Genomic DNA, 26655 nt, shown 5'->3' with positions numbered 1-26655 from the left:
TAATTTAATTATACAAAAAATATTGGTGCTCTTTACGATGGTCCAACATCACAAATTAAAACCAATTGTTATCTGACAAATCCACTGACTCTGGAAAGTGGGGTGAGGCAGGGCTGTGCCTGGTCTCCCCTCCTGTGTGCTTTGTACTTGGAACCATTGGGCCAATTTATTAGACAATCGAAAACAATTCACGGTGTTACAATTAGATGGGTTGTAACATAAAACATAAAATTGCCAGCCACACAGATGATGTTCCATTATATTTGACCAAACCAGAAATGTCCATACCCTATGTGATGTGATCAAAAAAGCTTTGATTATTATTTTATTGCCTCAATGATTTGTTCAGTTCACATATTTAATTTAAAAACACATGAATCTGGGGTGCTGAACTGAACTGACATAGTAACAGACATCAAACAAATGGAAAACATAGGTCTTTGTGATCCTTGAGCTTAACTGCCACATAGTTTTTATTTATTTCTGGATTATATAGCTAAATACTTCACAAAAGAATGTTTGCGTGTTTCATTTGTCCAGGTCAATCTGTGAGATGAACCTGGAAGCAGAGCTCTTCTCTCTGCAGGACAGTAACTCCAAGCTGGTGGCAGCACTGCATGAAGCAAACGCTAATGTGGAGCAATGGAAGAAACAGCTAGCAGCCTACCAAGAGGAGACTGAGAGGCTTCGGGAACAGGTTGGTCACATGTCATTTTTCATTTTTCAAACACATTGTATTCTTACCACCCGAGAAATAGGAGAGTAATTTGTAGTTTGCTTTTGATAGATTTTATTATTGTTGTACAATTGTTGAAAAAGATTCAGTTGTAGTCATCTGGACACTGTTTTAGAAAAAGAAGCCATTTCGACTCTCATCCAAGAGTAATTCTCGATTGGCAGATCTTGTCTGAGAACTTGGATATTTATTTATCCTACTCTGAGCTGTCCGTACTCTGAGCTGTTCACCGTGCGGAACCTCCTGATAATAGCATCTCCTGTTCATCTATTTGTAGTACAGTTTCCCCTGAAACTAATCTTCTTGGCCCGATAACCACCCTGTGATTGGCTGTAGATTGAGAATGACTTTTGGATGAGAGTCGAAACGTCTTGTTTTTCTAAAACAGTGTACAGATGACTACATCTGGATGAATGAGGGATTACACTGACGTGGTTGTATAATAATAATTACAAATGTCGTGACCTGGATGAGGCCAGGTGTCTCTCATTTCAACAATGAGAGACATTATTTTAGCCATAAACCTGGAAGTCAAAATCTCCCGGAATGAAGAGGAAATGCAGTCTAAGTTAATGGCTAAGTCGGGTTTTTTGAGCTGCGGTTAAATCTGTTGGATCTATCCGTCTATATTACAAGTTCACCTGGGGCAAGTCAATATTTCTTACATACATATAATGAGCCTGGACGCTTATTTTCAGGAAACTGAACAACAATAACACCCCAGAGAACCAGACTAGACATGCTACAACTAAGCTAACTAGCCTTGCCTCCGCCCGCACCTGGTCTGCTCCCGAGGAGCAGTACCTGGTGCTGCTCCAGAGGAGACCAGGAGCAGAATTCCTGGCTAGATTCACATCTATGCTGGACCATGAGTGTCACCCCCTGCAGGACACTCTGTCATGAGTTTCAAACAAATTAGACAATGTTGAGTTTTTCACACAATGGGTAGGGGGCGCTATAGAGTAAATTTGTTACATGGGTATTAACTATTTCCAATCAGACCATAAAAACACATTAGTGAGTGAAATATGAGCTCCGCAGATCAATTCCATTAGGCGTGACTTGTCCTTGAAAAAACAGGAAATTAAGCCTTTTTTGAGGGCGTGTTAGGCGGAAAATAAAGACTGAAAAGAAAATCAAATTATTATTTTTTAAATTTTTATTACATTTCAATGTCTCTAGATGGAAAAAGTGTTGTTTTGAGGTCGATCGGACAAAAAACCTAGGACAAGTACGATTATGAAAGAAATAAAGTCAAACGTGGCAGCGCCACTTTGATTCAACATGGCTGACTTACTGTTTATCATACAGCGATAATGCCAGGTGTGTTTTACTCGTCAAAGGTAGCTCTATCACTGTTCCAAGTTTCATGTCCCTAGGCCAAAGATTAAGAGTTTCATGTTTTTTCTTTTTTGAACTACGTGGCTCTGTTGCGACGGGCGTTCTCGCAACCTCCATTTTATTCGAGTTCAGGCCGAGCCAATCGCGTCTATGTCCCCCATATGTGACTTTTCATCGATGTTCAGGGGGTCAAAAATGCCTGAGTTGTGGCAAAATGACCATGAATAATAAGAAGAAACCAGGCGAGAACAAAGTCTCTTCGCATTCCATTCCATGGAATGAATGAATTCCATTCCATGCTCGAGCCAAAAATACAATAATTATTTCAACATCTTTAAATTTTAATGACATATTGAGTCCAATTAAGCAGTCAAATATAGTAAAAAAGATGAGAAAAGAAAATGTGATATTATACAACTACAAGAAACTCATTTAAACGACAATAAAAAGTTAAATTTGGTTATAACAGTAACTAAATTTGGTTATAACAGGGGAGTAGCCATATTGACCTCAAGCAGAATAGCTTTTGAACAGAGTTTTGAACACAAAGATAAAGATATAATTTTTTTATTGGTCAAAGGAACTATTATAGGTTGAATAGAAGATTGTTTGCCGATTTGCGAAATCAGCAACTGTTCGTCCTATTTTATTTTTATTTTTTTAAAACACCTCGTGCATGATTATGCAACAGCTCTGCTGCTACACGTGCGTTTGTTTATTAGTGCGACCGGATTGCATCGCATCTCTAGTGTCGTGATTTCCACGCCACGAGGAAAAGAGACACTGATTAATCGCCCAAAATCCTCTATTCAACCTTTAATAGAAGTATGTTTACTTTAATAAATCAGTAATCAGTAATTCCGTTCAGATGACTTTATTTGTACCAGTAGGTAGATTCATAGTGCAGCAATTTTCAGGTTTGGCATCAATACAATAATGACAATAACATGACAAACAGTCAAATATACACGTTTGCTCAAAAAGTCCCAGTTCAGAAGGATGGCTGCTTATGGGACAAAACTGTTCCACGCTTCGTTCTGCAGCTTGTATTTACTAAAGTTATAAATCTGATTGTAAACCCCTCTGAGGGAACCCTTGATTGTGGCGATTGTTCAGCCAACATTAAATGTCTTAAACTCACAAAGTACTGGTAAATCTATAAATAATAAATTAGTAAGTTAGTAGAACTAATGTAAGATAAGATAAGATAAGCCTTTATTTGTCCACACAATGGGGAAATTTTGGTGTTGCAACGCAAGTTGGTACAGAAGTAAAAGAACAGATAACTTATAGAAAGTGTACGTGTAAACAAACTGATTCAAAGTTGACGCAATTTGGACAATGTCTGAAAATGTTGCTACATTTTGCAGCTTTGCAGCACAGAGACCGTGCAAGGTATCAACATAAATTAGATAACTTTTGATGCCCCACTCCTCAAAACCATTTTCACCAAATTTCAGCTTTTTGGGCGAACACCCTAGGAAGAGTTTGTAAAAGTGCAACATTTGGCAAAACTGATGAGTGGTGCTTAGCAAATTTTTTATCCAATATGGCCTACATTTGGTTGGGAGGATGGGCGTTGCTGTAATAATATTTTCTATTTCCCTTGCCATTATTTACGTCAGCGCCAAATTTCATGATTCAACGATCAGATTTGTTTTTGGCTATTGCCTATCTTGCAATGCATTTTTTGTACATTGGGTCTTTTTGTCAATGTTCACTGAGTGAAAAGTAAAGGGGTTGTCCCAACAAGAAGAAAGAAAAATGATAATATTCAAATGCAAAAACAATGTTTCAATTTTTCAAATATCATAATATCGTTTTTGGAAAACATAACAAACTAACAATGCTTTCCTGCATCGGGTACTCACACGGCCTTATGGAAATAATAGGAATGTTGGAGAGGTCTTATTCAGCCCGTCGCAAAACATCTCTGAGCTTTCTCCGCATCTCTCCTCAGTTTATTGGTTGAGAGTTTAGCAGTCAAGGATCAAAATTCACAAGGTCCCAAGATAAACACACACAATGTTAGTTTTCACAAGTCCTTGTCTAGACATTAACATCGGCTTCTTATCATGGCAAGGTTTAAACAGCATATATCTTTTGCCTAAACAGAAGGAGCCGCTCTGACAATCTTTTACTGCAATGACCAATATAAAAACACTTATATGTGGTTATACTTTCATAGTTATATATTGATGCAAATGATAAAACCTATGCTTTATTCACATTTTATTCCATCAGTGGCACTCGGGTCTAATGAACATAGACTAAAAAACAAAATATGGTATATTTAAATTTAAGGAGTGTCTGCAGTGCCGCGGCGCGCGGCCGAAACTGCCATGTTATTTTTGTGCCGGCCGCGCGCCGCGGCTCCTGAAACTGCGCTGCTATTTGACCGCGTTTTAGCGCCGTTTTAGACCGCGCCGGGATAAGGTTAGGGTTAAGGTTAGGGTTAGGGTTAGGGTTAGGGTTAGGGTTAGGGTTAAGGTTAGGGTTAGGGTTAAGGTTAGGGTTAGGGTTAAGGTTAAGGTTAAGGTTAAGGTTAAGGTTAAGGTTAGGGTTAGGGTTAGGGTTAGGGTTAGGGTTAGGGTTAGGGTTAGGGTTAGGGTTAGGGTTAGCCATGAGGCTATAACGGGCTATAAGGGAAATGCCGCGGCCCCTGAAACTGCGCGGCAATTTGACCGCGCCGCGGCTCTCCAGCCACGACCTTAAATTTAAATAAAGGTCCATCTTGTTCTTTCAAATGCTTGTAAACCAAAACCCATGTAAGTCAATGACAATACCTGTATTTTCCGGACCTATAGGTCGCATCTTTTTTCATAGTTTTCATAGTTGGGGTGCGACTTATATATATACTTATATACATATACTCCGGAGCGACTTATATGTGATATTTGTTATTTTCACACTTGCAACTGCATTTCATACTCCAGTGCAACTTATATATGTTTTTTCTTCTGTATTATGCATTTTTTGGCTGGTTCGACTTATACTCTGGTGCAACTTATAGTCTGAAAAAATTGTCAGGTTGCCATGGTAATATTGTTGCAGATAGGGATATGCTGTCATTGACTTTTTTTTTTCAGAATGGTAAGAAGGATGTCTGTGCCTAATTTAAGTTGTCTACGTCAAAGTAAATGTTTGGACGTTTAAATGTTCAAGGGGGCTCTGTGTAGCTATTTATTGTATATCCTTGCCTTCAGCTCATCCTTTTGCACATAATGTGTATCTGTGCTGGAAAATAGGACATCTCATGCCAGAGATACGCAACAGTTATGATGAAAACGGTAGGCAGAGATGACAAAAGTACAACAAGGTGCTCCCATTGGCCCCATGTTAATCGCTACTGAGCCGTCTTTCAATATTTTTTTCATGGGGTCTTTGCTCAAAATTAGAGCTCTGAGTTATATTTTTTTATAACACTCATATTCGCATATTTGTTTTTGTTTACTACTTGATTTTTGCATTTTTCCGGCCATTTCCGGGATACAATTTTGATAAATTCTTCGCTGGGACGATTCTTGTCCTTTGGATTGGGCCTAATAATAGTAATAAATTATAATAATAATGGCAAAAAAGGAAAATATGACAAAAATAAATACAAATAAAATTACGTTATAATTTATTTGATTTATCATATATTGTTCATTGTTGTATGTTGCACCAAATCACCAAAGCAAGTTAAGATAAGATATTCCTTTATTGTCCACACATGTCTACGCATGTAGATACAGAGGAAAAGGACAGATAACTTATAGGAAGTTTAAAAAACACTCTTAATAGAAGAACTCTTATTATAAACAAAAACTCTTATAAACAAAAACTCCTATAGACAGAACCTCTCATTTCTTAATAAGGAATGGAGGGGAAAAAATAAAGATAAAATAAAATAAAAACAGCTAGCGTAAGACAAAATAATACTAATAATAATGGTAAAATAAACACTCTATTTACATCAGTTATATGCTCATGAATGTGACATTATTGTGTGAGAGTACGACAGTAAATGCACATGAAAGTTCCTAGCCTTGCTCACTATTGATCTCCTCTACGCTGCTTATTGATCACATTATTTCATTTATGGAGGACTGGAGTTTTCCATATATTCACTCTACTGCAAGCAAGGTCCAGGTGGCAGAAAATGGCTCACGTCTCTGGGGTTGTGCGAGATGGAGAGAGGTTTGTAGGACAGCCGTATCCTACTTTCCATGCCCCACTTAGAAAACTGAGAAATCACCAAGGAGTATGGTCATTATTTGCCTCCTCCTCCTTCTGTTGCTCTACACTCATGCACAAGCAGAGTTCAAGTGTAAAATTTCTTGTTGACACAAGAAAGTGGGAAGTTGAACTGGTCTGGACTTGCATGAGACACTGCGAGATAGGATTTTACAACAGTATATTTTCAACATCTCAACTGTGGATCTAAGCGGAGCCTTTTTTTGTTCTGAGGGATGTGTTCCCTTTTTTATGGAAGCCAGCAAATAATTCGATTTATGTGAAATGCAGGACTTACAATATGATGCAAGTAAGATGCAATAACATTCAAAAAGTTAATGTAATTCATCCCTGTGAAATATGGGCACATTACCAAATTTAAAACAATAAATTACTTACTTGGTCTAAATGTAATACACTTAAGTTTTTAATTTGATAAGGACCAAATGCATTTCTTTTTATGAAAAGTAAAGATAAAACACAGAACAGAATATGACCATAGAGCAAAAGAAAAAGAAAAGAAGTGGCTCTAAACTGAAAATCACAAAACAAAATCACACATTTGAATGAAAATAGGAGTCCTGTCTGTTCCACAGTCTTTCAAATGTGTCCATTTTTAAATTAAGTCCATTAGTCAAATGTTTGTCACTATGTCAGTTCAGTCTTTGATTATCAGTGTGGTCTGTGTCATTAATTTCTTTGTGATGGCCAAAAGTACGTTCCAAAGGTATATTTATTCACTGTGTCCATGGCAGGAGTTTTGAGGCATAGACTAAAAACTGAGTGTCAAAAAAAGTCGCAGCGCTTTTTTGAACTCTTCTTGTCCAATATTTTAACATGACCCAAAACACCTGATAGTGCTTTTTCTCCTGGCTGCTACAGTTTATTCAACAGTTAGCTTCATTATCTCCCTACACCTACTGTAGAACTATGGCTTTGGTCTATACCAGGGGTCGGCAACCTTTGATGTTCAAAGAGTCAAATCGGACCAAAAAAACTAAACACAAATCTGTCTGGAGCTGCAAAAAATTAAAAGCCTTATATAAGCCATATATGAAGGGAATAAAGGCTGTAAGTGTATATTAGCTATGTGAGCCTACTATCAAAATGACAATGCTACAAATACATATGATGAGATATACATGAGAATTCCTGATTAAATGTTTATTTTCCCTGCAGCACGCCCTGGAGAGAGTGACGCACCACGTGACTACACTGTTATACCATATTTGGTGCTCTAAGTTTAACTTCCATTACAACGTCAATGTATTGTGTTTTGTTAAATTGATGAAAATATAGAAATACATAACAAAAGAAATTAGATTTTTTGTGTCATTTTTATTTTGATGATTAGAAAAAAGCAAAAACGCAGTCCTCTTCAAACCTCACTAACAATACAATCATCTTCTCTTTCCCCCCATATCTGGGCAACAGTGGAATTGAACACAGCCTGTAATTATATATTTGATCATTTCTTCAAAGTCGGCCATATTTGGTGCTCAAAGTTTAACTTTCATTACAATGTCAATGTATTATGTTTTGTTGCATTGATGAAAATATAGAAATACATTACAAAAGAAATGAGATTTTTTGTGTCATTTTTATTTTGATGATTAGAAAAAAGCAAAAACGCAGTCTTCTTCAAACCTCACTAACAATACAATCATCTTCTCTTTCCCCCCATATCTGGGCAACAGTGGAATTGAACACAGCCTGTAATTATATATTTGATCATTTCTTCAAAGTCGGCCTGTCAAAGTTCACATACCTTCATAACAGAGCTGCCTGTTCGATATTGATCACGTCACACAACTCATCACAGGCACTTGAGTTTGTTCTTGAGCTGAATTAATGTCTCTTTCCTTCATTGTCTTTGCGGCGAATCCTTCATGTCATTCCAAATGTCTTTCCAAATGACTCTTTTTGTTATTTGACAACTTGACATGACAAATGAAACATGCAAGCAATCCTTCTGCTTTGGCAATGAAAGCACATGATTCGGTTCCTTCTTCCTCTGTTGTCATAATTTCTTCCTTTACGGTTTGTTTACAACAGCCACCTGCGCCGCCCACGTGCGTCACGCTGAAACGAGCGACGCAAATCTTTGTTGACAGAAATTTTGAAATTTAATATTTATTCTAAAAAATGTTACAGCATTGGAAAACGTTAAGAATATTTGCATCATGTTTGTCCTACAGAAACCATAGTAAAACAACAAATCCCCCGATCTAGTTCTATTTTCATAAATTTTGGAAAAAGCTCCAGGGAACCACAAGGAGGGCGCTAAAGAGCGGTAAGCTAAAGAGGTTGTCGACCCCTGGTCCATACCGAAGCCAAAACTAGAAGTCCGGACCAGATGCATTCATATTATACCATATTAGATCATGTTACACCCTTGAAAAGTTGATTTGACTCATGTTTAAAAAAAGTATTTGACATCAAAACAAAGCCATTTTTACATAATAATAGCTGTATGTTGTAGGTGGCTGATCTGGAGGCCCATGGAGGCCATGGTCCCAGTGACCTCCTGAAGGATGAGCTGACCCAGTCTCTGGGGGAGCTGGAGGCTCTGCTCAAGGCCAAGGACAAGGTCAGGACCAGTCTGTGTAACATTTGTGAAACATCCTCTCACAGTCATAAATCTAACTACACAGGCCCTGTTTCAGGAGATCCACATTTTGCAGAGTAAGAAGACAGAGTACCATGACATTGAACATGACCGAGACCAAGCCATTCACAGGCTACAGGTAAATCACTGCACTGCATTTACCATAAGACTTCTTTATTCTGAGCATATATACTAGAGCAGCAAAACTTTGAGAACTAGTATAATGGTGATTCTATTTGCTATTTCGATTCAATTCAATTAAATTTATTTTTGTAACGCCCAAAATCACTACAACAGTTGCCTCTGAGGGCCACAGTGAAAAGTGAATCAAGCATTGTCTGCGGTGGCGAGGGACGATGTTCCAGAGTCCTCTGTCCTTAGACCCTTCTCTGCCAGGAAAATCTACGAGCTGGACCCACTCTTCAGGCAGATGAGGGACCGTCCATACGGGGTAGGGACCACTTCACCAGGAGAGGAGCATCTGGGTCCACAGGTCCTCAGGAGTGAGAAAAAGAAAAGGCAGTGAACAGTTTGCAAGTGGAATTAAATATTAAATATTGTTTGATAGAATAAGTCAGAAGAAGAGGATAGTGCTCAAGCTGCTATACTTCCCCCAGCATAGTTTCTCCTAGGGCAGTGTTGCTGAAACTGAGTTTATATTTCTGTTCCTAACTGGCCTGACAATTAGCGATTTCAAAGAGGAACGTTTTAAGCCTGGTCTTAAATGAAGAGAATGTGTCAGCATATTTAACATGGACCGGGAGCTGATTCCATAACACAGGAGCTTGGTAGCTAAACGTTCTACCTCCTACTGTGCTTTTAGAGACTCTTGGGACCACCAGAAGGCCAGCATTGTGAGAGCGAAGAGCTCTGTTTGGTTGATATGGTACTATAGCATCTTTGAGGTAGGATGGGGCCATGTCATTTATGGCTTTGTAGGTCAGGAGTAGAATTTAAAATTGTATTCTAAACTCGACAGGGAGCCAGTGGAGGGACTTGAGCACCGGCGTAATGTGTTCTCTTCTTTTAGTTCCTGTTAGTAATCTTGCTGCTGCATTTTGAACCAGTTGAAAGTTTTTATGGAGCTTTTAGGACACGCTGCGAGCAGGGAGTTACAGTAGTCTAATCTAGTCGTTACAAATGCATGGATAAGTTTTTCAGCATCACTTTTAGGCAGGATTCTTCTGATTTTGGCTATGTTGCGCAAATGGAAATAGGCTGTTTTACAGGCTTGATTTATATGAGCTTTAAATGAGAGCTCCTGGTCAAATAAGACTCCGAGGTTTCTTACAGTAGAACTGGAGGCTACACTGACATTGTCCAGTGTGACTATCTGCTCAGATTGAGCGTCTCGTAGATGCTTAGGGCCAAGCACAATGACCTCGGTTTTTTCAGGGTTAAGAAGCAGATAGTTAAGTGTCATCCAGGTTTTTATCTCCTTCGCACAAGCACTAAGTCTGTCTACTTGATCGCTCTGATCGGGTTTCATGGATAAATACAGCTGGGTTTCATCTGCATAGCAGCGGAAGTTAATGCCATGCTTTCTGATAATCTTGCTTAACGGCAGCATATAAAGAGTAAACAGAATTGGACCGAGTACTGATCACTGTGGCATGGTAAGTTACTTTAGAGCAAGATGAGGAGCTCTGGTTTCCATTAACAAATTGGTAACTATCAGATAAATGATATTTAAACCAGCTGAGGGTTGAGACCAGTCCATCATCAGCAGCTAATAACAAATCATTTGTGACTTTAACTAATGCAGTTTCAGTGCTGTGGTGGGCTCTGAATCCTGACTGGAAAACTTCAAATAAATTATTGTCCTGTAGGTGGCGACAAAGCTGTTTAACTACAACTTTTTCAAGGATTTTAGAGACAAAAGGAAGATTTGAAATAGGTCTGTAGTTTAGGCTTTTTCTTATTTTTTCTCATTTCTTTTTGAACCATTAAGTTTGTGAACTTGAATGGTGGATGGTGGATGCATCTTTTAAACATGGAGCAATTGTGTTTGAGGAAAAACTAAAATATTAGCAGCAATAACATTTATTCAAGAACATGTTTATGTGTCACTCGTCAAGTCCATAACGCACATACCTGCAATGCAAACAGCCATCATGGCTCTGACAATTTGCTGCATGTCCTTTCCCAGTCTCACAAACAGAACATGTTTGTGAACGTCAAAACTACAGGGCTTAAGTTTCATAAAAAAGACTGAATATTTAAATAGAAATTGTGTAAATTCAAATAGCAATTTGTATTCAAATGCGATATATTCTGCAGCTCTAACATAAACTTGATACTTGGTGGTTCTAGCTACTGAATACTGGTAGCTAGAACAACCACCAGTATTTGCTGAGAGCAGCAATGACTTACTAGGGGTGCAGAGAGTATTGGGTTGCCAGGATGAAGGCGGTTCAGGACAAACGTACAGCTAGGGCATAGGTGTAAGAGGACCATGGCCTTGTTAATAACCCCCAAAACCAGAGGAGGATGAGGGACACAAGCCTGACACGAGCCTTGCGGGAACTTAGCGCCGAAATGTGGGGAAATGTTAGCGTGCATTGGTGTGTATGGCCTACATAGAGGGGGCCTGGAGTGGGCGGTTTCAAGAGAGAAAGAGGAAGGACCGGACCGTACCATTACGCACGGTACGCACAGTGCGTAGGGCATCAAGCACTCCAAAGGGCGCCACCAGCTTGACCAGGCAGGCTTGTGCAGCAGCTTGCACTGATCCTTTTGCAATTTAACGGTGACCCTACTGTAGGCATAGTCTGTATTACAATACGAACTAGAACTCAAATGTCACATCGCTCTCTCCATAGAAAGAGAAGTGAAAAGTGGTTCAGTTTCTTACAAATGTATAAATCCTGATTTCTTAAATGCAACATAAAGTGTGAATAATTGCAGCCTGTAGTACTTTCTAGAGCCTTGATCTGTTCTTCTGAAAAGCAGGAGAAGGCTTTGGGAGACGCAAGAGCGGAGCAAGGATATTTTGGGACTATTGGGTCCCTCAGTAAAGAGTTGCTAATATTGTATGAATTAATATTGCATCTAAAATAGACGAGAATACAGAAAAATAATTGAGTTTTGTTGAAAACTTCTTGGTGGAGGCCCCCAAATCTCACTTTGCATTGTGAATTATAAAATATTTATAAGATGAAGTTAATTTTTAAAAAATTACTTTTTTTTATTTTTTATGTTTAAGTTCAAAGTTGGTTGGGAGCATGGTGGCACCAAGCATTCTGCTTAGGACACCCGGCCAGCCCCGGCACCATGCCGCAGACCCATGCGCAGGCGGCGTGTCGGCCGTTGCAGTGGACGTACGCTCTTCCGAGCCGAAGGATCAAAGAAGGACCTCATGAGCCACAGTGAACTTACGATTGCAGCATAGACTGAAGCGGCCGAGCCAACTGCATGAGGGTTTAAATGGGGCTGATTGGGAGCAGTGAATCTTTTTTGAATAAAATATTCACTGTATAATAATAACATTTTCCCACTAAAATTGGTCTTAATTGGTCTTAAGTTATTCGTCCGTCCTCACTCTCAAAACTTCCAGTTATTGATACAAATAAATCCCTTTCAAGGAGTATCAAAACTCCATAACTTCTTGAGTTATAACTTGCCGCTGATGCGGTGTAATACTTCTGTATTGTACTGGTTTGCCAGTCTAAATGTTTCTGCCGATTTGAAGTTTTTTGTACAAATGCCAGCTCAATATTATTTCTTTTTAACCAATCTAAACACACTGATTATTTGGTTTGCCTATTGAGGCCGCTAATATTCCAACTTGCAATAGACAACTTAGTCATAGTATCTGAGCAAGACAGGGCACACTCAACACTTAACACTTTGACAGTAATAGTATGCATTATATATTTATTTGGAGACACCTGTGTACTCTTTAGCCACAGCTCTCTTTCCCACTCCAGCCACTCCCACCAATAGGACCAAAAGATAAGATTAGACATAGAGATACCCCCTCTCTGATCCAAGGCGATGAGTCCTCATCATCTCTATATTTTTATCGGAGATAGTGGGGAACCACTTCGGGAGCAAGGACAGGAGGTAGCGCCTACCTTCAATAATATCAATCAATATTCACTGTCAATATTTTCAGGGAGATTGGAGGTACGTATAGTGTCTCTTCGCTCTTTGTCTTCAAGCTCTGTAAACATGGTCACTGATGCCCATTTGATCTGCTTTCAGTTTCTTAATGTTACTAGTGTTTTTTGCAATGTCCGCTTTAAGAAGCTCTAGTTTACTATCAAGAAATTGCATTTTAGTGAAAAGCCGCTCGGATTCCAGTGCGGGATTGAGCATTGAGGCCAAGGCTGTCTTCGGGTTCAACTTCTCGTCCACATTTTCTGGTTCTTGGTGGTTCACTTTACTTCCAATTAGATTGCCATTTTGATGAGGCGCTAACACACAGTTTCAAGTAACTTTACCAAGCCACCAAACTACAAAACAGTGGATTCTCCGAAACAAATGGGGTTTATTCGGCAAGAGCAACTCATCTAGCCATCTTGTCTGCAGGTCACCTCCAAGCCAAAAAGAGATTTCTTTATCTATTCAAGACTCTCCGAATTTGCATCCCCAACAAGCTGTTTTGTTGAGTGGAATAAAACAATCTCAAGATTGGTTTGACAAGGCAGGTAACCTTGAATCTGATTTAAAACTATACCATTTTCAGAAGAAAAGGAGTTTTGAGGTTTACCTTGTCTGACAAATTACTTTATTTCAGCTCAAATCAGAGCGTTGTTGTACTGGTGTGATCCAGAATATGAAGCTCAATGGAAAAATATTTAGATTAATGTTGTGCCGGGGTTTCACTGTGCAGGCCTTACTGGCAGATGACAGACTTCCCCAAATTTGGGGGAGGTGGAGAACCCCTGGGTGAATTGTATTCATACAACATGGAATGAGCTAGTCAAAACATACAAACTAAATGTGATGTTAAAATCTTAAATTGGTTGGCCTACGATCAAAATTTAACACCTAACAGATCAGACTAAAGATTTAGGAACAAAAGGTATAAAGATCTTTTACCAGATTGAAAGGGGAATCATCTGAAGAGCTTTGAGGTGTTGAAAGGATTCTATGGCTTGGACAAACAGGACTTTTATAGGTGTAGATTCTCAAATGGAAATGTTTAATTTGATGATATAGGAGAGTTATTTGGCAGTATATCTTAAGGCTGGGAACCAGAGTAACAATAGGTGCTAAATACACGTTTCAAAATCGCTGCTCGTTTAATCTGAAGAGGGAGGTTTAGTGACTCATACTATAGCCATAAAATCCAGAAACCAGAATAATTTTGTGTGGTTTATTTATCAAGTAATTCAATCAGCAGGGTTGAATGCACAGTTTCCCAACAGGTAAGATTAACAAGCAACAGCATAAAATTGGGTTTTCAAACACATGAGTCAAAGGGGGAAGGCAGGGCTGTGTTGGATGTTTCCTGAGTGACAGATCCGTGGAAAGGAGCAGCAGGAGCTTTAGAGCAGTCTCAGCTGTGTACCAGCAAAGATTCCGACCACCACCAGAGCAAGTGTTCTGAGGCACTGGGGCAGATCACTTGGCGAAGATTCAGTCCAAAGCCAACCTGGTCCTGGTGGATAGCTCGAGTCTTTCTTCCTCCAGCAGATCTCGCTATTAGCTTACACTAGCGACTCGTCGCATTCAAATTTATTCTCGTGGCTTATATTTTTCTTAGATGTACAAATATTTATGCTGATCTACAAAAACAACTAAGGTTGCTTCCAGAAGTTAGAATAATAATAGTTAACAAAAATGTTGTCTTAATTATGCCCTAATGTTCGCGTTAGTTATTGTGCAGATAAAGTGCAGGCTAACCCTGCTGTTGTGTTCTTCCTTGTAAGCGACCGGCTTCCTTGTATGGTTTAGTTCTGGGGTCATACGTCAGCGTGGGTCGTGGAGCATGAGCACAAGCCTTGTCTAGTTTCAGTGCAATTACATAACCGCATAGTCTGCTCACCTTTGCCGCCGAGCTCCGCAAAGTATTTGGAGAAGCTTCCCAAGGTCTGGACACTTCTGGAGGATTTCTGGGTCCAAACCAAGGGTCTTGTTCAGTGCTCGAACCAGGCTACCCAGTGCGACGCATTTCTGTGGGGGCTCACCGACTACAGTAAGGACAAACTAATTTCGTTCCTGGTGTCATACATCTAGCTCCTTCCCCAGCCAACAATCCCTTTGCCAGGTCTGCCTGCTACTGCCTGGAGGGTCCCAGACCCTCACCCCCCTCATTGACTCTGGCTCTGATGCCAACATTATGGATTATAACCTATCTCTGCAGCTGGGTGTCGGATTCCCCTGCCAGCTCCCGTCTCCACCAATGCTCTGGATGGCCGACTTCTGGGAACTTTGACTCACTTGACAACACCCATACGAATTATAGTTTCCGGGAACCATCATGAAACCCGATAATTTCACATCCTGCACTCTCCACGTCACCTCCTCTTGGGGTTTCCTTGGCTCCAACGTCACAATCCACACCTTGATTGGACTACTGGGTGGAGTCCATCTTGTCACCAGGTTGGCCTCAAGCAAGTCACCGCACCACAACCTTCTTCCGGGACCAGTTCTTCAACCGATGTGCTGGGGGTCCCGACTGAGTATCTGGACTTCAGGGAGGTCTTAAGGAAGGCCAAGGCAACCTCCCTTCCCCCACATCTGCCACATGACTAAGAGGGAGGTGATGGAATCATATATCAACGATGGCCTAGCGGCAGGCATCGTCCGCCCCTCATCGTCTCCGGCTGAAGCCGTTTTTTTCTTTGTGGAGAAGAAAGACAAGACATCTGCCCTTGCATTGATTATCGTGGCTTAAATTACCTCGCCATCCAGAACCGGTACCCCCTGCCTCTCATCTCCTCAGCTTTCGAGCTCCTAGAGGGTGCCACCATTTTCACCAAGCTTGAACTGCGCAATGCCTATCACCTGGTCCGGAAACCTGCGAAGGGGACGAGTGGAAGGCTGCTTTCACCACCCCCACCGGTTACTACGAGCACCTGGTGATGCCTTTCAGCCTCACCAATGCCCCTGCTGTCTTCCAGGCCCTAGTCAACGACGTGCTCAGGGACATGCTCAACAGGTTCGTTTTTGGATGGCTTGATGATATTCTGATCTTCTCGCGTTCCAAAGGGGAGCATGTGCATCACGTCCAGAAGGTCCTCCAACGTCTCCTGGAAAACTCCCTGTTCGTCAAGGCCGAGGGAGAGGGACCGTGGAGATGGACTCAGCCAAGGTTTCTGTCTCCTCGCTTCATCGGTCTGTTCGAGATCCAGGAGATCATCAATCCGGTGCTGGTAAGGCGATATCAAGGCGGGATTACCCCACGTTTCATGTCTCCAAGGTTAAACCGGCTCGAGAGAGCGCCGTGGTCCCTGCCGCGCTACCTCTACCGCCTCAGCGAGGGAGGTCCCTCTTACACTGTCGGTACTGCAGTCTCGCCTGCGTGGGAGGGGATTCCAGTACCTGGTGGCCCTGAGGAAAGGTCCTAGTTCCCTGAGAGGAACATCTTGTACCACACCCTCATCAGAGACTCCCATCGACGCAACCTCATCCAGTCGTCCCGAGGATAGGGTGGGTCCCCCCTACTCTGAGGAAGACGACCGACACTCCCCCCGGGACCGTGGATGTCGAGATGGAAACTGGATTCTTGGACGAGTACAGGACGACCACAGTTGGGACTGATACTTGAGCCCAGAGTTTAAAGTCTGCGTTGTAAGCGTGTCTCTTGCAATAATATAATAGATCCATGGTCTGTTGGTAGAAGCCATCTTGGGGTCCTTAATTTGGGGTGCTTTATTTATGTGTCCGCATGATTCCTGACGTATAATGTAGTTTACATTTTGACAGAGTGCCGCGAGCACAGTGTGTAGCGGTAGACTATTGTCCCCAAAATGCTTTGCATACATGTTGGGACTTCCGGTTAATGAGTACCGTAGACGTGCTTCTGAGTCTCTCGTGTTCCGAGTCTTCTTTATACAACTGTACCACACAAAATTGCTTCGAGGTAAGAACAACCAGAAATATAGCCGCAAGCGGCAATGATCGGCCCTCGCCACGCCGCCGCCACACCGCCGCCACGCCGCAAGAGGAGGGGGCGCTAACGCGCCCCAATTGTCCTTTTATTACGCCTACTGCTGAATCTGTGACGCTGTCACATCTTCTCCCCTTTGTTTTACCATCAAAAAGCTATTTTATTTTGAATTCTTGGCAAAATGTGCGGCTTTGCCGCACAGACACCGTGACTCTTTGAATGAAAATGTGGATAACTTTTGATGGTCTTGAAGATGAGTCTCACCAAATTTCAGGTTAATAGGGCTGACGCCCTGGGAGGAGTTTGTGAAAGTCTAAAGTGTAAACATGAAAGGTTTCGGTCATCGTTACGGCAACGCCATAACAATTATGACATGAGTCATTGACTTTTTTGATGGGGATGCTAAAATTGAGTTGTGTGTCAAATTTCATATAATTTCGCAAAACTAAACATTTAACCTCCATATAAAATCTGTAGGGGGCGCTGTGGCGCCAAATGAATTTATTTCACTTCAAGTAGGTTTAGGGCAAAGAGTTTAACAACTGATTCTAATTTGACGCAATTCGGACTTTATCTGCGCAAACGGCAGAAATTTTAAATATGGGAGATTTCTGAAATTCTAGCTACAGTTTGCGGCTTCGCCGCTCAGAGACCGTGAGAGGTATCAATGTAATTTGGATAACTTTTGATGTCCCACTCCTCAGTAGCATTTTCACCAAATTTCAGCTTTTTAGGGCCAACGCCCTGGGAGGAGTTCGTAAAAGTACGACGTTTGGAAAAACTCCGAAGTCATGTTTAGCCATTTTTGAAGCAATATGGCCGACATTTGGTTGGGCGGACGGCATTGCCGTAATAATATTTTTTACTTCTCTTGTCACCATCTACCTCTGCGCCAAATTTCATGATTCTACGATCAGATTTTTTTTGGGTCATTTCCCATCTCTCAATGCATTTTTGGTACATTTGGTGGCGCTGACGCGCCAATTTTTTTTATTTTAGAAAAGGGAAATAGCCAGAATGTAGAGAGGCACGATTTTTAGAGGTGTGCAAATTTTTGTGACTTTTCGTCAATGTTCACTGGGTGAAAAATAGGGGGGTTGGTCCCGAGAAGAAGAAAGAAAGAAAGAAAGAAAGAAAGAAAGAATTAAAGCCGCAAGCGGCATCCAACGGCCCTCGCGGGCCGCCGGCCTTCCGACTCTGCGCTTTCGACTTGATAAAGATGGCGCCCTTATTGTGTGTTGAATTAAAAAAGAACTTGACAGACGGGGACACATTGGACATGGCCAATCCAGTGCAAATCAACACAAGTGTCAGTCAAATTTGCTGCGCCGCCGCACAGAGACCTTAGCACTTGGAATAAAAATATGGATAACTTTTGATGCCGCGCTTGTGTAAATGATATTTCCCAAAGTAAAGCTTGATCGAGCTATTGCCCACGGAGGAGTTTGTTAAAGTGTGAAGCGTAAATGTGAACATTTCAAGGATTTGGCGTTTTTCCCATTTGTGACAGTATATTTGCAGCTCCACGGCACAGAGACCGTACCACTTAAAATCAAAATATGACTAACTTTTGATGCCCCGTTTGTGTAGATGATTTTCCCCAAATATGAGCTTGATCGGGCAATCGCCCTAGGAGGAGTTCGTTAAAGTGTGAAGCGTAAAAATGTGGTCATTTTAGAGATTTCGCTGTTTTCCCATTTCTGACATATATTTGCGGGTCCGCCACACAGAGACCGTAGCACTTAGAATCAAAATATGGATAAGTTTTGATGCCCCGCTTGTGTAGATGATATTCTCCAAATATGAACTTGATCGGACAATCGCCCTAGGAGGAGTTCATTAAAGTGTGAAGCGTAAAAATGTGGTGATTTGAGCGATTCTACGATTTTCCCATAAGGATAACATGGGATGTTTCTGTCAACGCTACGGTTACGCCGTACAAAATATGACTTTGGCTCTCATACTTTTATGATCAGGATGGCAAATTAGAATTTTGTTCAAAATATCATGTCATTTGGAAAAACTCTATTGTTTATAGACCACTCTGAAGGCCAAATAGTCAGAATTCTGGGAAACGTTTGCGGCTCCGTCGCACAGAGACCGTAAAAGTTATCCTTAAAATTTGGATAACTTTAGATGCCCCACTTGTCTAGAGGACGTACACCAATTTTGAGGTTGGTGGGCAAAACGCACTAGGAGGACTTCGTTAAAGTGTAAAACATAAAAATGTGGTAATTTGAGAGATTTTGTGGTTTTCCCATAGGGATAACATGGGAGGTTTCTGTCATCGCTACGACTACGCCGTAAAAAATTAGGCATTTTTGTGATTGGCTTTTGTGATTGGGACGGCAAAGTAGAATTTTGGGTAAAGTTTAGACAATTTTGGTAAAACTAATTTTTGACCTTCAATGTTAATTTAAAGGTCACTCTGTAGGGGGCGCTATCGCGCCCATTTCAATTTTGTCAGCCTAAACTGGTCCAAACTAGAAAGTTTAACAACTGATTCAAATTTGGTCCTAATCGGACTGGTTTTGATCAAATGGGAACAATTTTTAGATCTGCAATATTCCAAAATAAGTTGTCCAACTTTGCGGCTGCGCCGCACACAGACCGTAAAAGGTATCTCAAAAAATTGGATAACTTTAGATGTCCCACTTGTCCAGAGGACGTACGCCGATTTTGAAGTCGGTGGGCAAAACGCCCTAGGAGGAGTTCGTCAAAGTTTGACGTAAACAAAATGGCTAACTCAGCTTGTTTTCATTTTCAAAGGAAGATGGCGGCCATAGGGTAAGTCTGGGGGCGTGGCCACAATAATATTTTTTTTTTGTCCTCACGAGAGGAATGCGTGTCCCGAATTTCGTAGCTTTACGACAAAGTTGACCTCGGGGCGTCTCCCATAGGCGCAATGTATTTTGACTTTTGTCGGTGGCGCTGTCGCGCTATTTTTTAACGAAAAAAAAAATGGCCCAGAAAAAATCAAATTTTTCGCCGATTCTGAATTTTGGGCAAAGTTTGGTGAGTTTTTGAGCATGTTCAGGGGGTCAAATTAGAGCTCAAAAAGCAGAAGAACAAGAAAAATAAAAATAATAATATTTTTAGCAAAAACAATATAGCCGTTTCCACTATAACAACAAATTATACATCGTTTGAAAGCTCTAAGCCTTCCCCATGCCGCCATGGGGTGGAATCATCATTACGAGCGCTTACGCGCTCGTCACTCCCCATTCCGTCGGGATGCCCCGCCCACTCCCCATAGACTTCCATTGATTTGAGCAGATACAAGCATGGCCCATGCCTGCGGCATGGATTCTCGCGTACAGGACGATGCCAGGAGGGTTTTTGGAGGAATGCAGCGCTTCGCGCTGCTGTTGTCAACAATTTGTGAATGGGCGTAACCCTATTTCTGTCATAGCAGGAGTAAGTATGCATGATCCATGCCTTCGGCATGGGCTAGTTCACTGTACTTGCCAGGGGCGACGGGGCACCAAACATGCGGGCTGCGCCCGCATGTTTGGTCAGACAGTTGCAACGCTGCCTTCGGCAGCGTTGCGGGAGCAATAGGCCCTCCGCCCTGCTGGGGCTCGGGCCTAATAATATTCCGATGCGAAAACAATGTTTCCCATTTTTCAAATATCATAAACTATACATTTTCGGAAAGCGCTCGCGCTTTCCTACCTCATGGTGTGGGTCCCTGGTCACTGACGGGTACTTTCGATAATTTTGAGTGGGCTCCGCCCACTTTGTGTTTTTGGCCCTCTATACAGTAATAATGTTCAATTTTTGCATTACATGCTTATATGCACGGAACATGCAAGAGATGGGGAACGTATTCGTGAGCTACTTAGCGCAAATGAGTGCTTTATATGGGGATGACGACCGCTTCGCGGTCGTCATCCCAATGTAAAGTGCTCGTTTAGTGCGAACTTTTGCACGGGCTTCGCCCGTTTACAACGGTAATGTTCCATTTTCCTACAACTAATTAGTATGCACGGGGCGTGCATGAGTGGAGGAGTGCGTTAGTGAGTGTTTGGAAGTGGGCGAGCGCTTCGCGCTCGATTTCGTGCGCACTACGTGCGCACTTTCGCAGCCGTGCTTCGCACGGCCTTACGAGATTAATAGGCCTCTCGCCAGCTTGTGGCGCTCGGGCCTAATAAATCCATATATATTAAGCGCACTGGATTATAAAGCACACTGATGGTTTTTGAGGAAATCAAAGGCTTTTAAGTGCGCCTTTTAGAGCGGAAAGTACAGAACATCTGTAACATGATATATACATTTAACAGACTTTTGGACTAAATGGGACGTTTTTATTTTTTTAATTATTGGTTGGATGTCTTCTGTTTTTAGTTTGTGCCTGCTCTCTCTCTGGTCGTGTCTCTTTTTCACTGTTTTTATGTTTTATGTGTTTAAATTAAAAAAAATACCCAAAGTGCTCATTCACAAAGAACTGCTAACTGGGGCAGCCAGGAGGCTAACCACTATCACATGTTTTTGAGACTGTCCTGCTGCTCAAAATTATTGGACTGAAGTTCACAATGCACTGCAGACTCATACCTGTCAACTCTTGTGCATCTATGACCTGACTCTCTCAAGCTTACGCGCTGATGGCCTTTTCTCAGGCTAAAAAATATATTTAAATTCGGTACATTTAAAAAAAAAATGCCCTTCCCGATTGCGTCCAGCACTGTCACTATCGTCATGAAATGTGAACGCTTCCAACAGACCACCGTAGATCTACCTGCTGACATGAAACTAGCAGGTCACAACAATCACAAGCGGCATTTCAGCGGGACAGCGATAGTAGCAACGACTGGAGAAGCTGTGAACCTGTTCCGCTGAAAAAGACCAAGTTTAGTGGTGTGGCCAGGTATAAGTCATCATTTAAAACAGAGTGGACACAGTCCTTGTATCATCGCAGAGAAACATAGTTTTCGATGCACAGTTTGCACTCGGAGCGTCAGTTGCATCGACAGCAAAGGACATAAATATTTTGAAAAACAAATCTCTTCAAAAGTATCTATCCGTCAGTGGTTCAACTCAAACTCAAAGAAGTCTACGGGGCCTTCCATTTAGTATGTACGCATCTAGGAGAGAGGAGGGGGGGTAAAAAATTGGCCAATTCTCCTTATGTACACAGTGCTTAAAAATGCATAAGGGAGTCTAAATCTCACCACGCATAGCCTCCTTGATAAGTCGATAGCTATGCAGACTGTTTTTGATTTTGCCATGTCTGAACTTTAGATCTATGTACTTGTAGAGAAGATATGTTTGGAGGAGTGGAACAAAATCCCTGCTGCAGTGTGTGCAAGAACTACAGGAAACATTTGTTTGACCTCTGTTATTGTAATCAAAGGCTTCTGTACCAAATATTGACATGTTCAAAATATATATATATATATTTTTAATGTAAATACCATCTTCAATTTGGTTACATTAACAACACTATGACAACCAATTGTTTTGACCATATTAATTAAAATAAGCAGTAGCCACTTTAACATTGGCATCAATAGCTTGACCCTGAGAGGGTCTGTTTCCCGCTGAGGTTACAGTCATCAGCTTTGATTGTTTAGCTACTGAAGCTTTACCTTCCTTGTTTTTTTTCCATGTTTACTCATCTCTCATAGTGTCTTGGTCCTCGTCTTTTGGGGTTTTGTGAGTGAAACAAACATTTTAAAGGCAATTGTTGTGCAGAACGGCGTAGTAGTTCTTCACATCTGCGCCAGAACCTGAAATATACACTCACCGGCCACTTCATTAGGTACACCTTGCCGGGTACCGGGTTGGACCCCCTTTTGCCATGAAAACTGCCTTAATCCTTCGTGGCATTGATTCAACCAGGTACTGGAAACATTTCTCATAGAGGTTGTTCCATATTGGCATGATAGCATCAGCAGTTGCTGCAGATTTCTCGGATTTGCACCACTACCAGCAGCTTGAACCGCTGATATAAAGCAGGATGGATCCATGCTTTCATGTAGTTTACGCCAAATTCTGACCCTACCATCCAATTGTCGCAGCAGAAATCGACTCATCAGACCAGGCAACCTTTTTCCAATCTTCTATTGTCCAATTTTCGTGAGCTTGTGCGAATTGTAGCCTAAGTTTCCTGTTCTTAGCTGACAGGAGTGGCACCCGGTGTGGTCTTCTGCTGCTGTAGCTCATCCTCCTCAAAGTTGGACGTGTTGTGTGTTCAGAGATGCTCTTCTGCAGACCTCGGTTGTAACGAGTGGTTATTTGAGTTACTGTTGTATCTATCTATTAGCTCAAACCAGTCTGGCCATTCTCCTCTGACCTCTGACATCAACAAGGCATTTGCGCCCACAGAACTGCCGCTCACTGGATATTTTCTCTTTTTCGGCCCATTCTCTGTAAACCCTAGAGATGGCTGTGTGTGAAAATCCCAATAGATCAGCAGTTTCTGAAATACTCAGACCAGCCCGTGTGGCACCAACAACCATGCCACGTTCAAAGTCACTTAAAGCACCTTTCTTCCCCGTTCTGATGCTCGGTTTGAACTGCAGCAGATCGTCTTGACCAAGTCTACATGCCTAAATGCATTGAGTTGTTGTCATGTGATTGGCTGATTAGAAATTTGCATTAATGAGCAGTTGGACAGGTGTACCTATAAAAGTGGCCGTTGAGTGTATATATATATATATATATTATATATCCATCCATCCATCCATTTTCTACCGCTTGTTCCCTTTCGGGGTCGCGGGTGACTGGAGCCTAACCCAGTGACTTCGGGCCTTAGGCGGGGTACACCCGGGACAGTGGCCAACTTGTCGCAGGGCCAACACAGAGACACAGACATTACAGACAGTTCACGTTCACATTCATTCACTAGGGCCAATTTAGAGTCACCAATTTTTACCTAACACATGCATGTGTGTCTTTGGACGGTGGGAGGAAGCCGGAGAACCCGGAGAGAACCCACGGTAACACGGGGAGAACATGCAGACTCCACCCAGAGAGATCATGTGATGTTGGTCTAGTCCGGGAATCGAACCCACGATCTCCTTCTTGGGAGGCAAGAGCGCTAACCGCCTTTGCCACCGTGCACATATATATATATATATATATATATATATATATATATATATATATATATATATATATATATATATATATATATATATATATATATATATATATATATATATATATATATATTATATAAAATACAAGACTTCTAAGAATTTGTTTAAAATTTGACAAAACCGTGTAAAATGTACTCTTATTCTATATGTAAGGCTTCAAAGTCAAATGAATGAAACTATCAAAATCAGAATCAGAATCAGAAAGGATTTATTGCCATTGTCAGCGAAACAAAAGTCACAGACATAGGAACTTGTCTTGGTCATTTGGTGCAACATAAAACAATAAATAAAAAGTAAAATAGGAACAATTTAAAGAATAACAATAAGCTATCAGATAAAAAAAATAACACTACAAATGAAAATAAAAAATAGGCTTAATATGTACACAATGCGCTGCAATCTCTGTTTGTCCCTGGCTGTGGCTCAACACGGTGATGGAGGAGGTGAGGATGGACTCAATGATGGCCGTGTAGAACTGGACCATCATCTTCGCTGTCAGCTTGGCTTTCCTCAGCTGCCGCAGGAAGTACAACTTCTGCTGGGCCTTCTTGATGAGGGAGCTGATGGCGAGCTTCCACTTCAGGTCCTGGGTGATGATGGTGCAGAGAAAGCGGAGGGAGTTCACAGTGGAGGTGGGGGAATCTATGATAGGGGGGCTTTGACTTTCCTGAAGTCCATGATCTACTCCACCGTCTTCTGGGCGTTGAACTCCAGGTTGTTACTGCTGCACCATGACACCTGCCGGTCCACCTCCCTCCTGTAGACAGACTCATCCCCTTCTGAGATGAGCCCAATGAGGGCGGTGTCGTCCGCAAACTTGATACATTTTACGGAGTCGTGGCTGGAGGTGCAGCAGTTTGTGTACAGGGAGCAGAGCACAGAGAAAGTACACAGCCCTGTGGAGTTCCTGTGCTCAGACTATAAGTCTGAGTGTCTGAGACAGTCCCCAGCTGCATGCACTGCCGTCGATCCGTCAGAAAATGAATGTTTTGCCCAGATTTGTCCATCTATTTTAAAATGACAATCGGTAACGCATAAGTAACTTGATGCGTTTTCCTGGGCAGTAGCAAGGTTTGATTGAATTACTTTATTTTGATTATATTGCCTCTTTATTGCCTTTTTATGCTCAAACGCAGAGCATGACAGAGGCTATCCAATAGGAAGAGAGAGAGGGAAATATGTTGAGTGAGTGACAGGTGGAATTTGTTATGAACTCCCTCTCAAGTGAAGGGACTATTCCAGGTCCAGCCTATTACAAATGACATATAATACATCATCCAAATTTGAGAGAAAGAACAAGCTCAACACTGTATCATCGATCATCAACTTACATTGAAACAATTCTCATCCTCATGCACATATATGCGCACACACACGCACCCATGCACACATGTGCCCACCCATGCATGCACTCACACATACATGCACTCACACATACATATGCACACACATACACACACAAACACACACTCACATACACAATTGCGTCTTTTGCTTTGCGTGGGTTTATTGTGACATAATTCTTTTAACATATTGTCCACCCCTATATAGGTCAAAGACAGGAAGATAGTTTGTTTTATCTCTTACCTCTATCCTGTAGGAGATGGAGATGCGCAATGCAGAGCTGGAGCGGCGTGTTCAGAACTCTGAGCAGAGTCTCAGTAACTCCCTGGATGAGCGCGACCGCATGGACGGTGAGGTGCAGAGGGCCATCGAGATCCTGGACATCAAAATCTTTGACCTGAACGATCTGCGCCAGAGCCTGTTCAAGCTCATCAGTAAATAAGACCCGTGTGGAATACTACTACTACTACTACTACTACTACTACTACTACTACTACTACTACTACTGCTACTACTACTGCGACTGCGACTACTACTACTACTATTACTACTACTACTACTACTAAGACTAACAAATTCTATTTTTGCCTCATGGCTGTATGTTAAATCTCATGTCGCTTTATCAACATGCAATGTTTGAACTCGAAGGGAAGTGATGAGCTGCTGTTACATTGTAAAACTGGCTCTCAGGGTGCTGTGGTAGAGGGAGAAGTGCCAAAAATGTACTGGTGCTTGAACATCATCTTTTTATAAAACCTGTTTGTCAATATAAACAGTTGTAGGCAGTTGCAGTTTGACAGTCTGGTACATTACAGGCAACAAGTCCCTCCTGCTCATGGACCGCATACCTTTGTTCTTTACTGCTTGAAAATGCAAAAAATGCCTGTTGAAATATGATAAATAAGGTCAAAATAAATGTTCCTCCTGTCAGGCTCTGTTGGTAACTCTTTGTGCTTGTTGACTACCAATCCAGTCACTACATTTACATGCACAGGAAAAAAAACTGATAACTGGCCTAGTCTGATTAAAAAAAAAAAAAAAAAGTCTAATTGCATGTGAACCTGGGAAGCACAATTGATTTAAATCACTCAGTGTGTTTACATGATTATGAAAAAAAGTTTTTTTTATAACATTCGGTTTTGACGTCTTGATGAAACTCTGTCTTTGTCCAAGAATACATGCAGACGAGAAAGTCGAATTCCTGACAAGAACGTGTCGTCCTTCTAACACTAGGTGGCGATAT

General features: G+C 41.5%; 1 protein-coding gene across 2 annotated transcripts; it reads left to right on the top strand.

Moving 5' to 3' along the window:
- The first annotated feature begins 537 nt into the window (after positions 1–537).
- On the top strand, positions 538–25931 carry LOC140363686 (homer protein homolog 1-like). Of its 2 annotated transcripts, none has more exons than XM_072450295.1 (4): positions 538–697; positions 8778–8885; positions 8962–9042; positions 25669–25931. In XM_072450295.1, exons 1-4 carry the CDS (start codon positions 554–556, stop codon positions 25852–25854), a joined length of 519 nt encoding a protein of 172 aa, XP_072306396.1. In that variant the 5' UTR covers positions 538–553; the 3' UTR covers positions 25855–25931. The 2 variants fall into 2 exon arrangements, with proteins under 2 accessions (XP_072306396.1, XP_072306394.1); XM_072450293.1 differs by having other exon boundaries at positions 8950–9042.
- The last annotated feature ends 724 nt before the right edge of the window (positions 25932–26655 follow it).

The sequence above is a fragment of the Eucyclogobius newberryi genome, unplaced genomic scaffold, assembly GCF_026437365.1.
Source record: "Eucyclogobius newberryi isolate DKJ021-1_F unplaced genomic scaffold, fEucNew1.0.hap1 SCAF_175, whole genome shotgun sequence".
Taxonomy (NCBI): Eukaryota; Metazoa; Chordata; class Actinopteri; order Gobiiformes; family Gobiidae; genus Eucyclogobius; species Eucyclogobius newberryi.
Note: the sequence above shows the minus strand (reverse complement) of the source record. Positions and strands in the feature narration are given on the sequence as shown.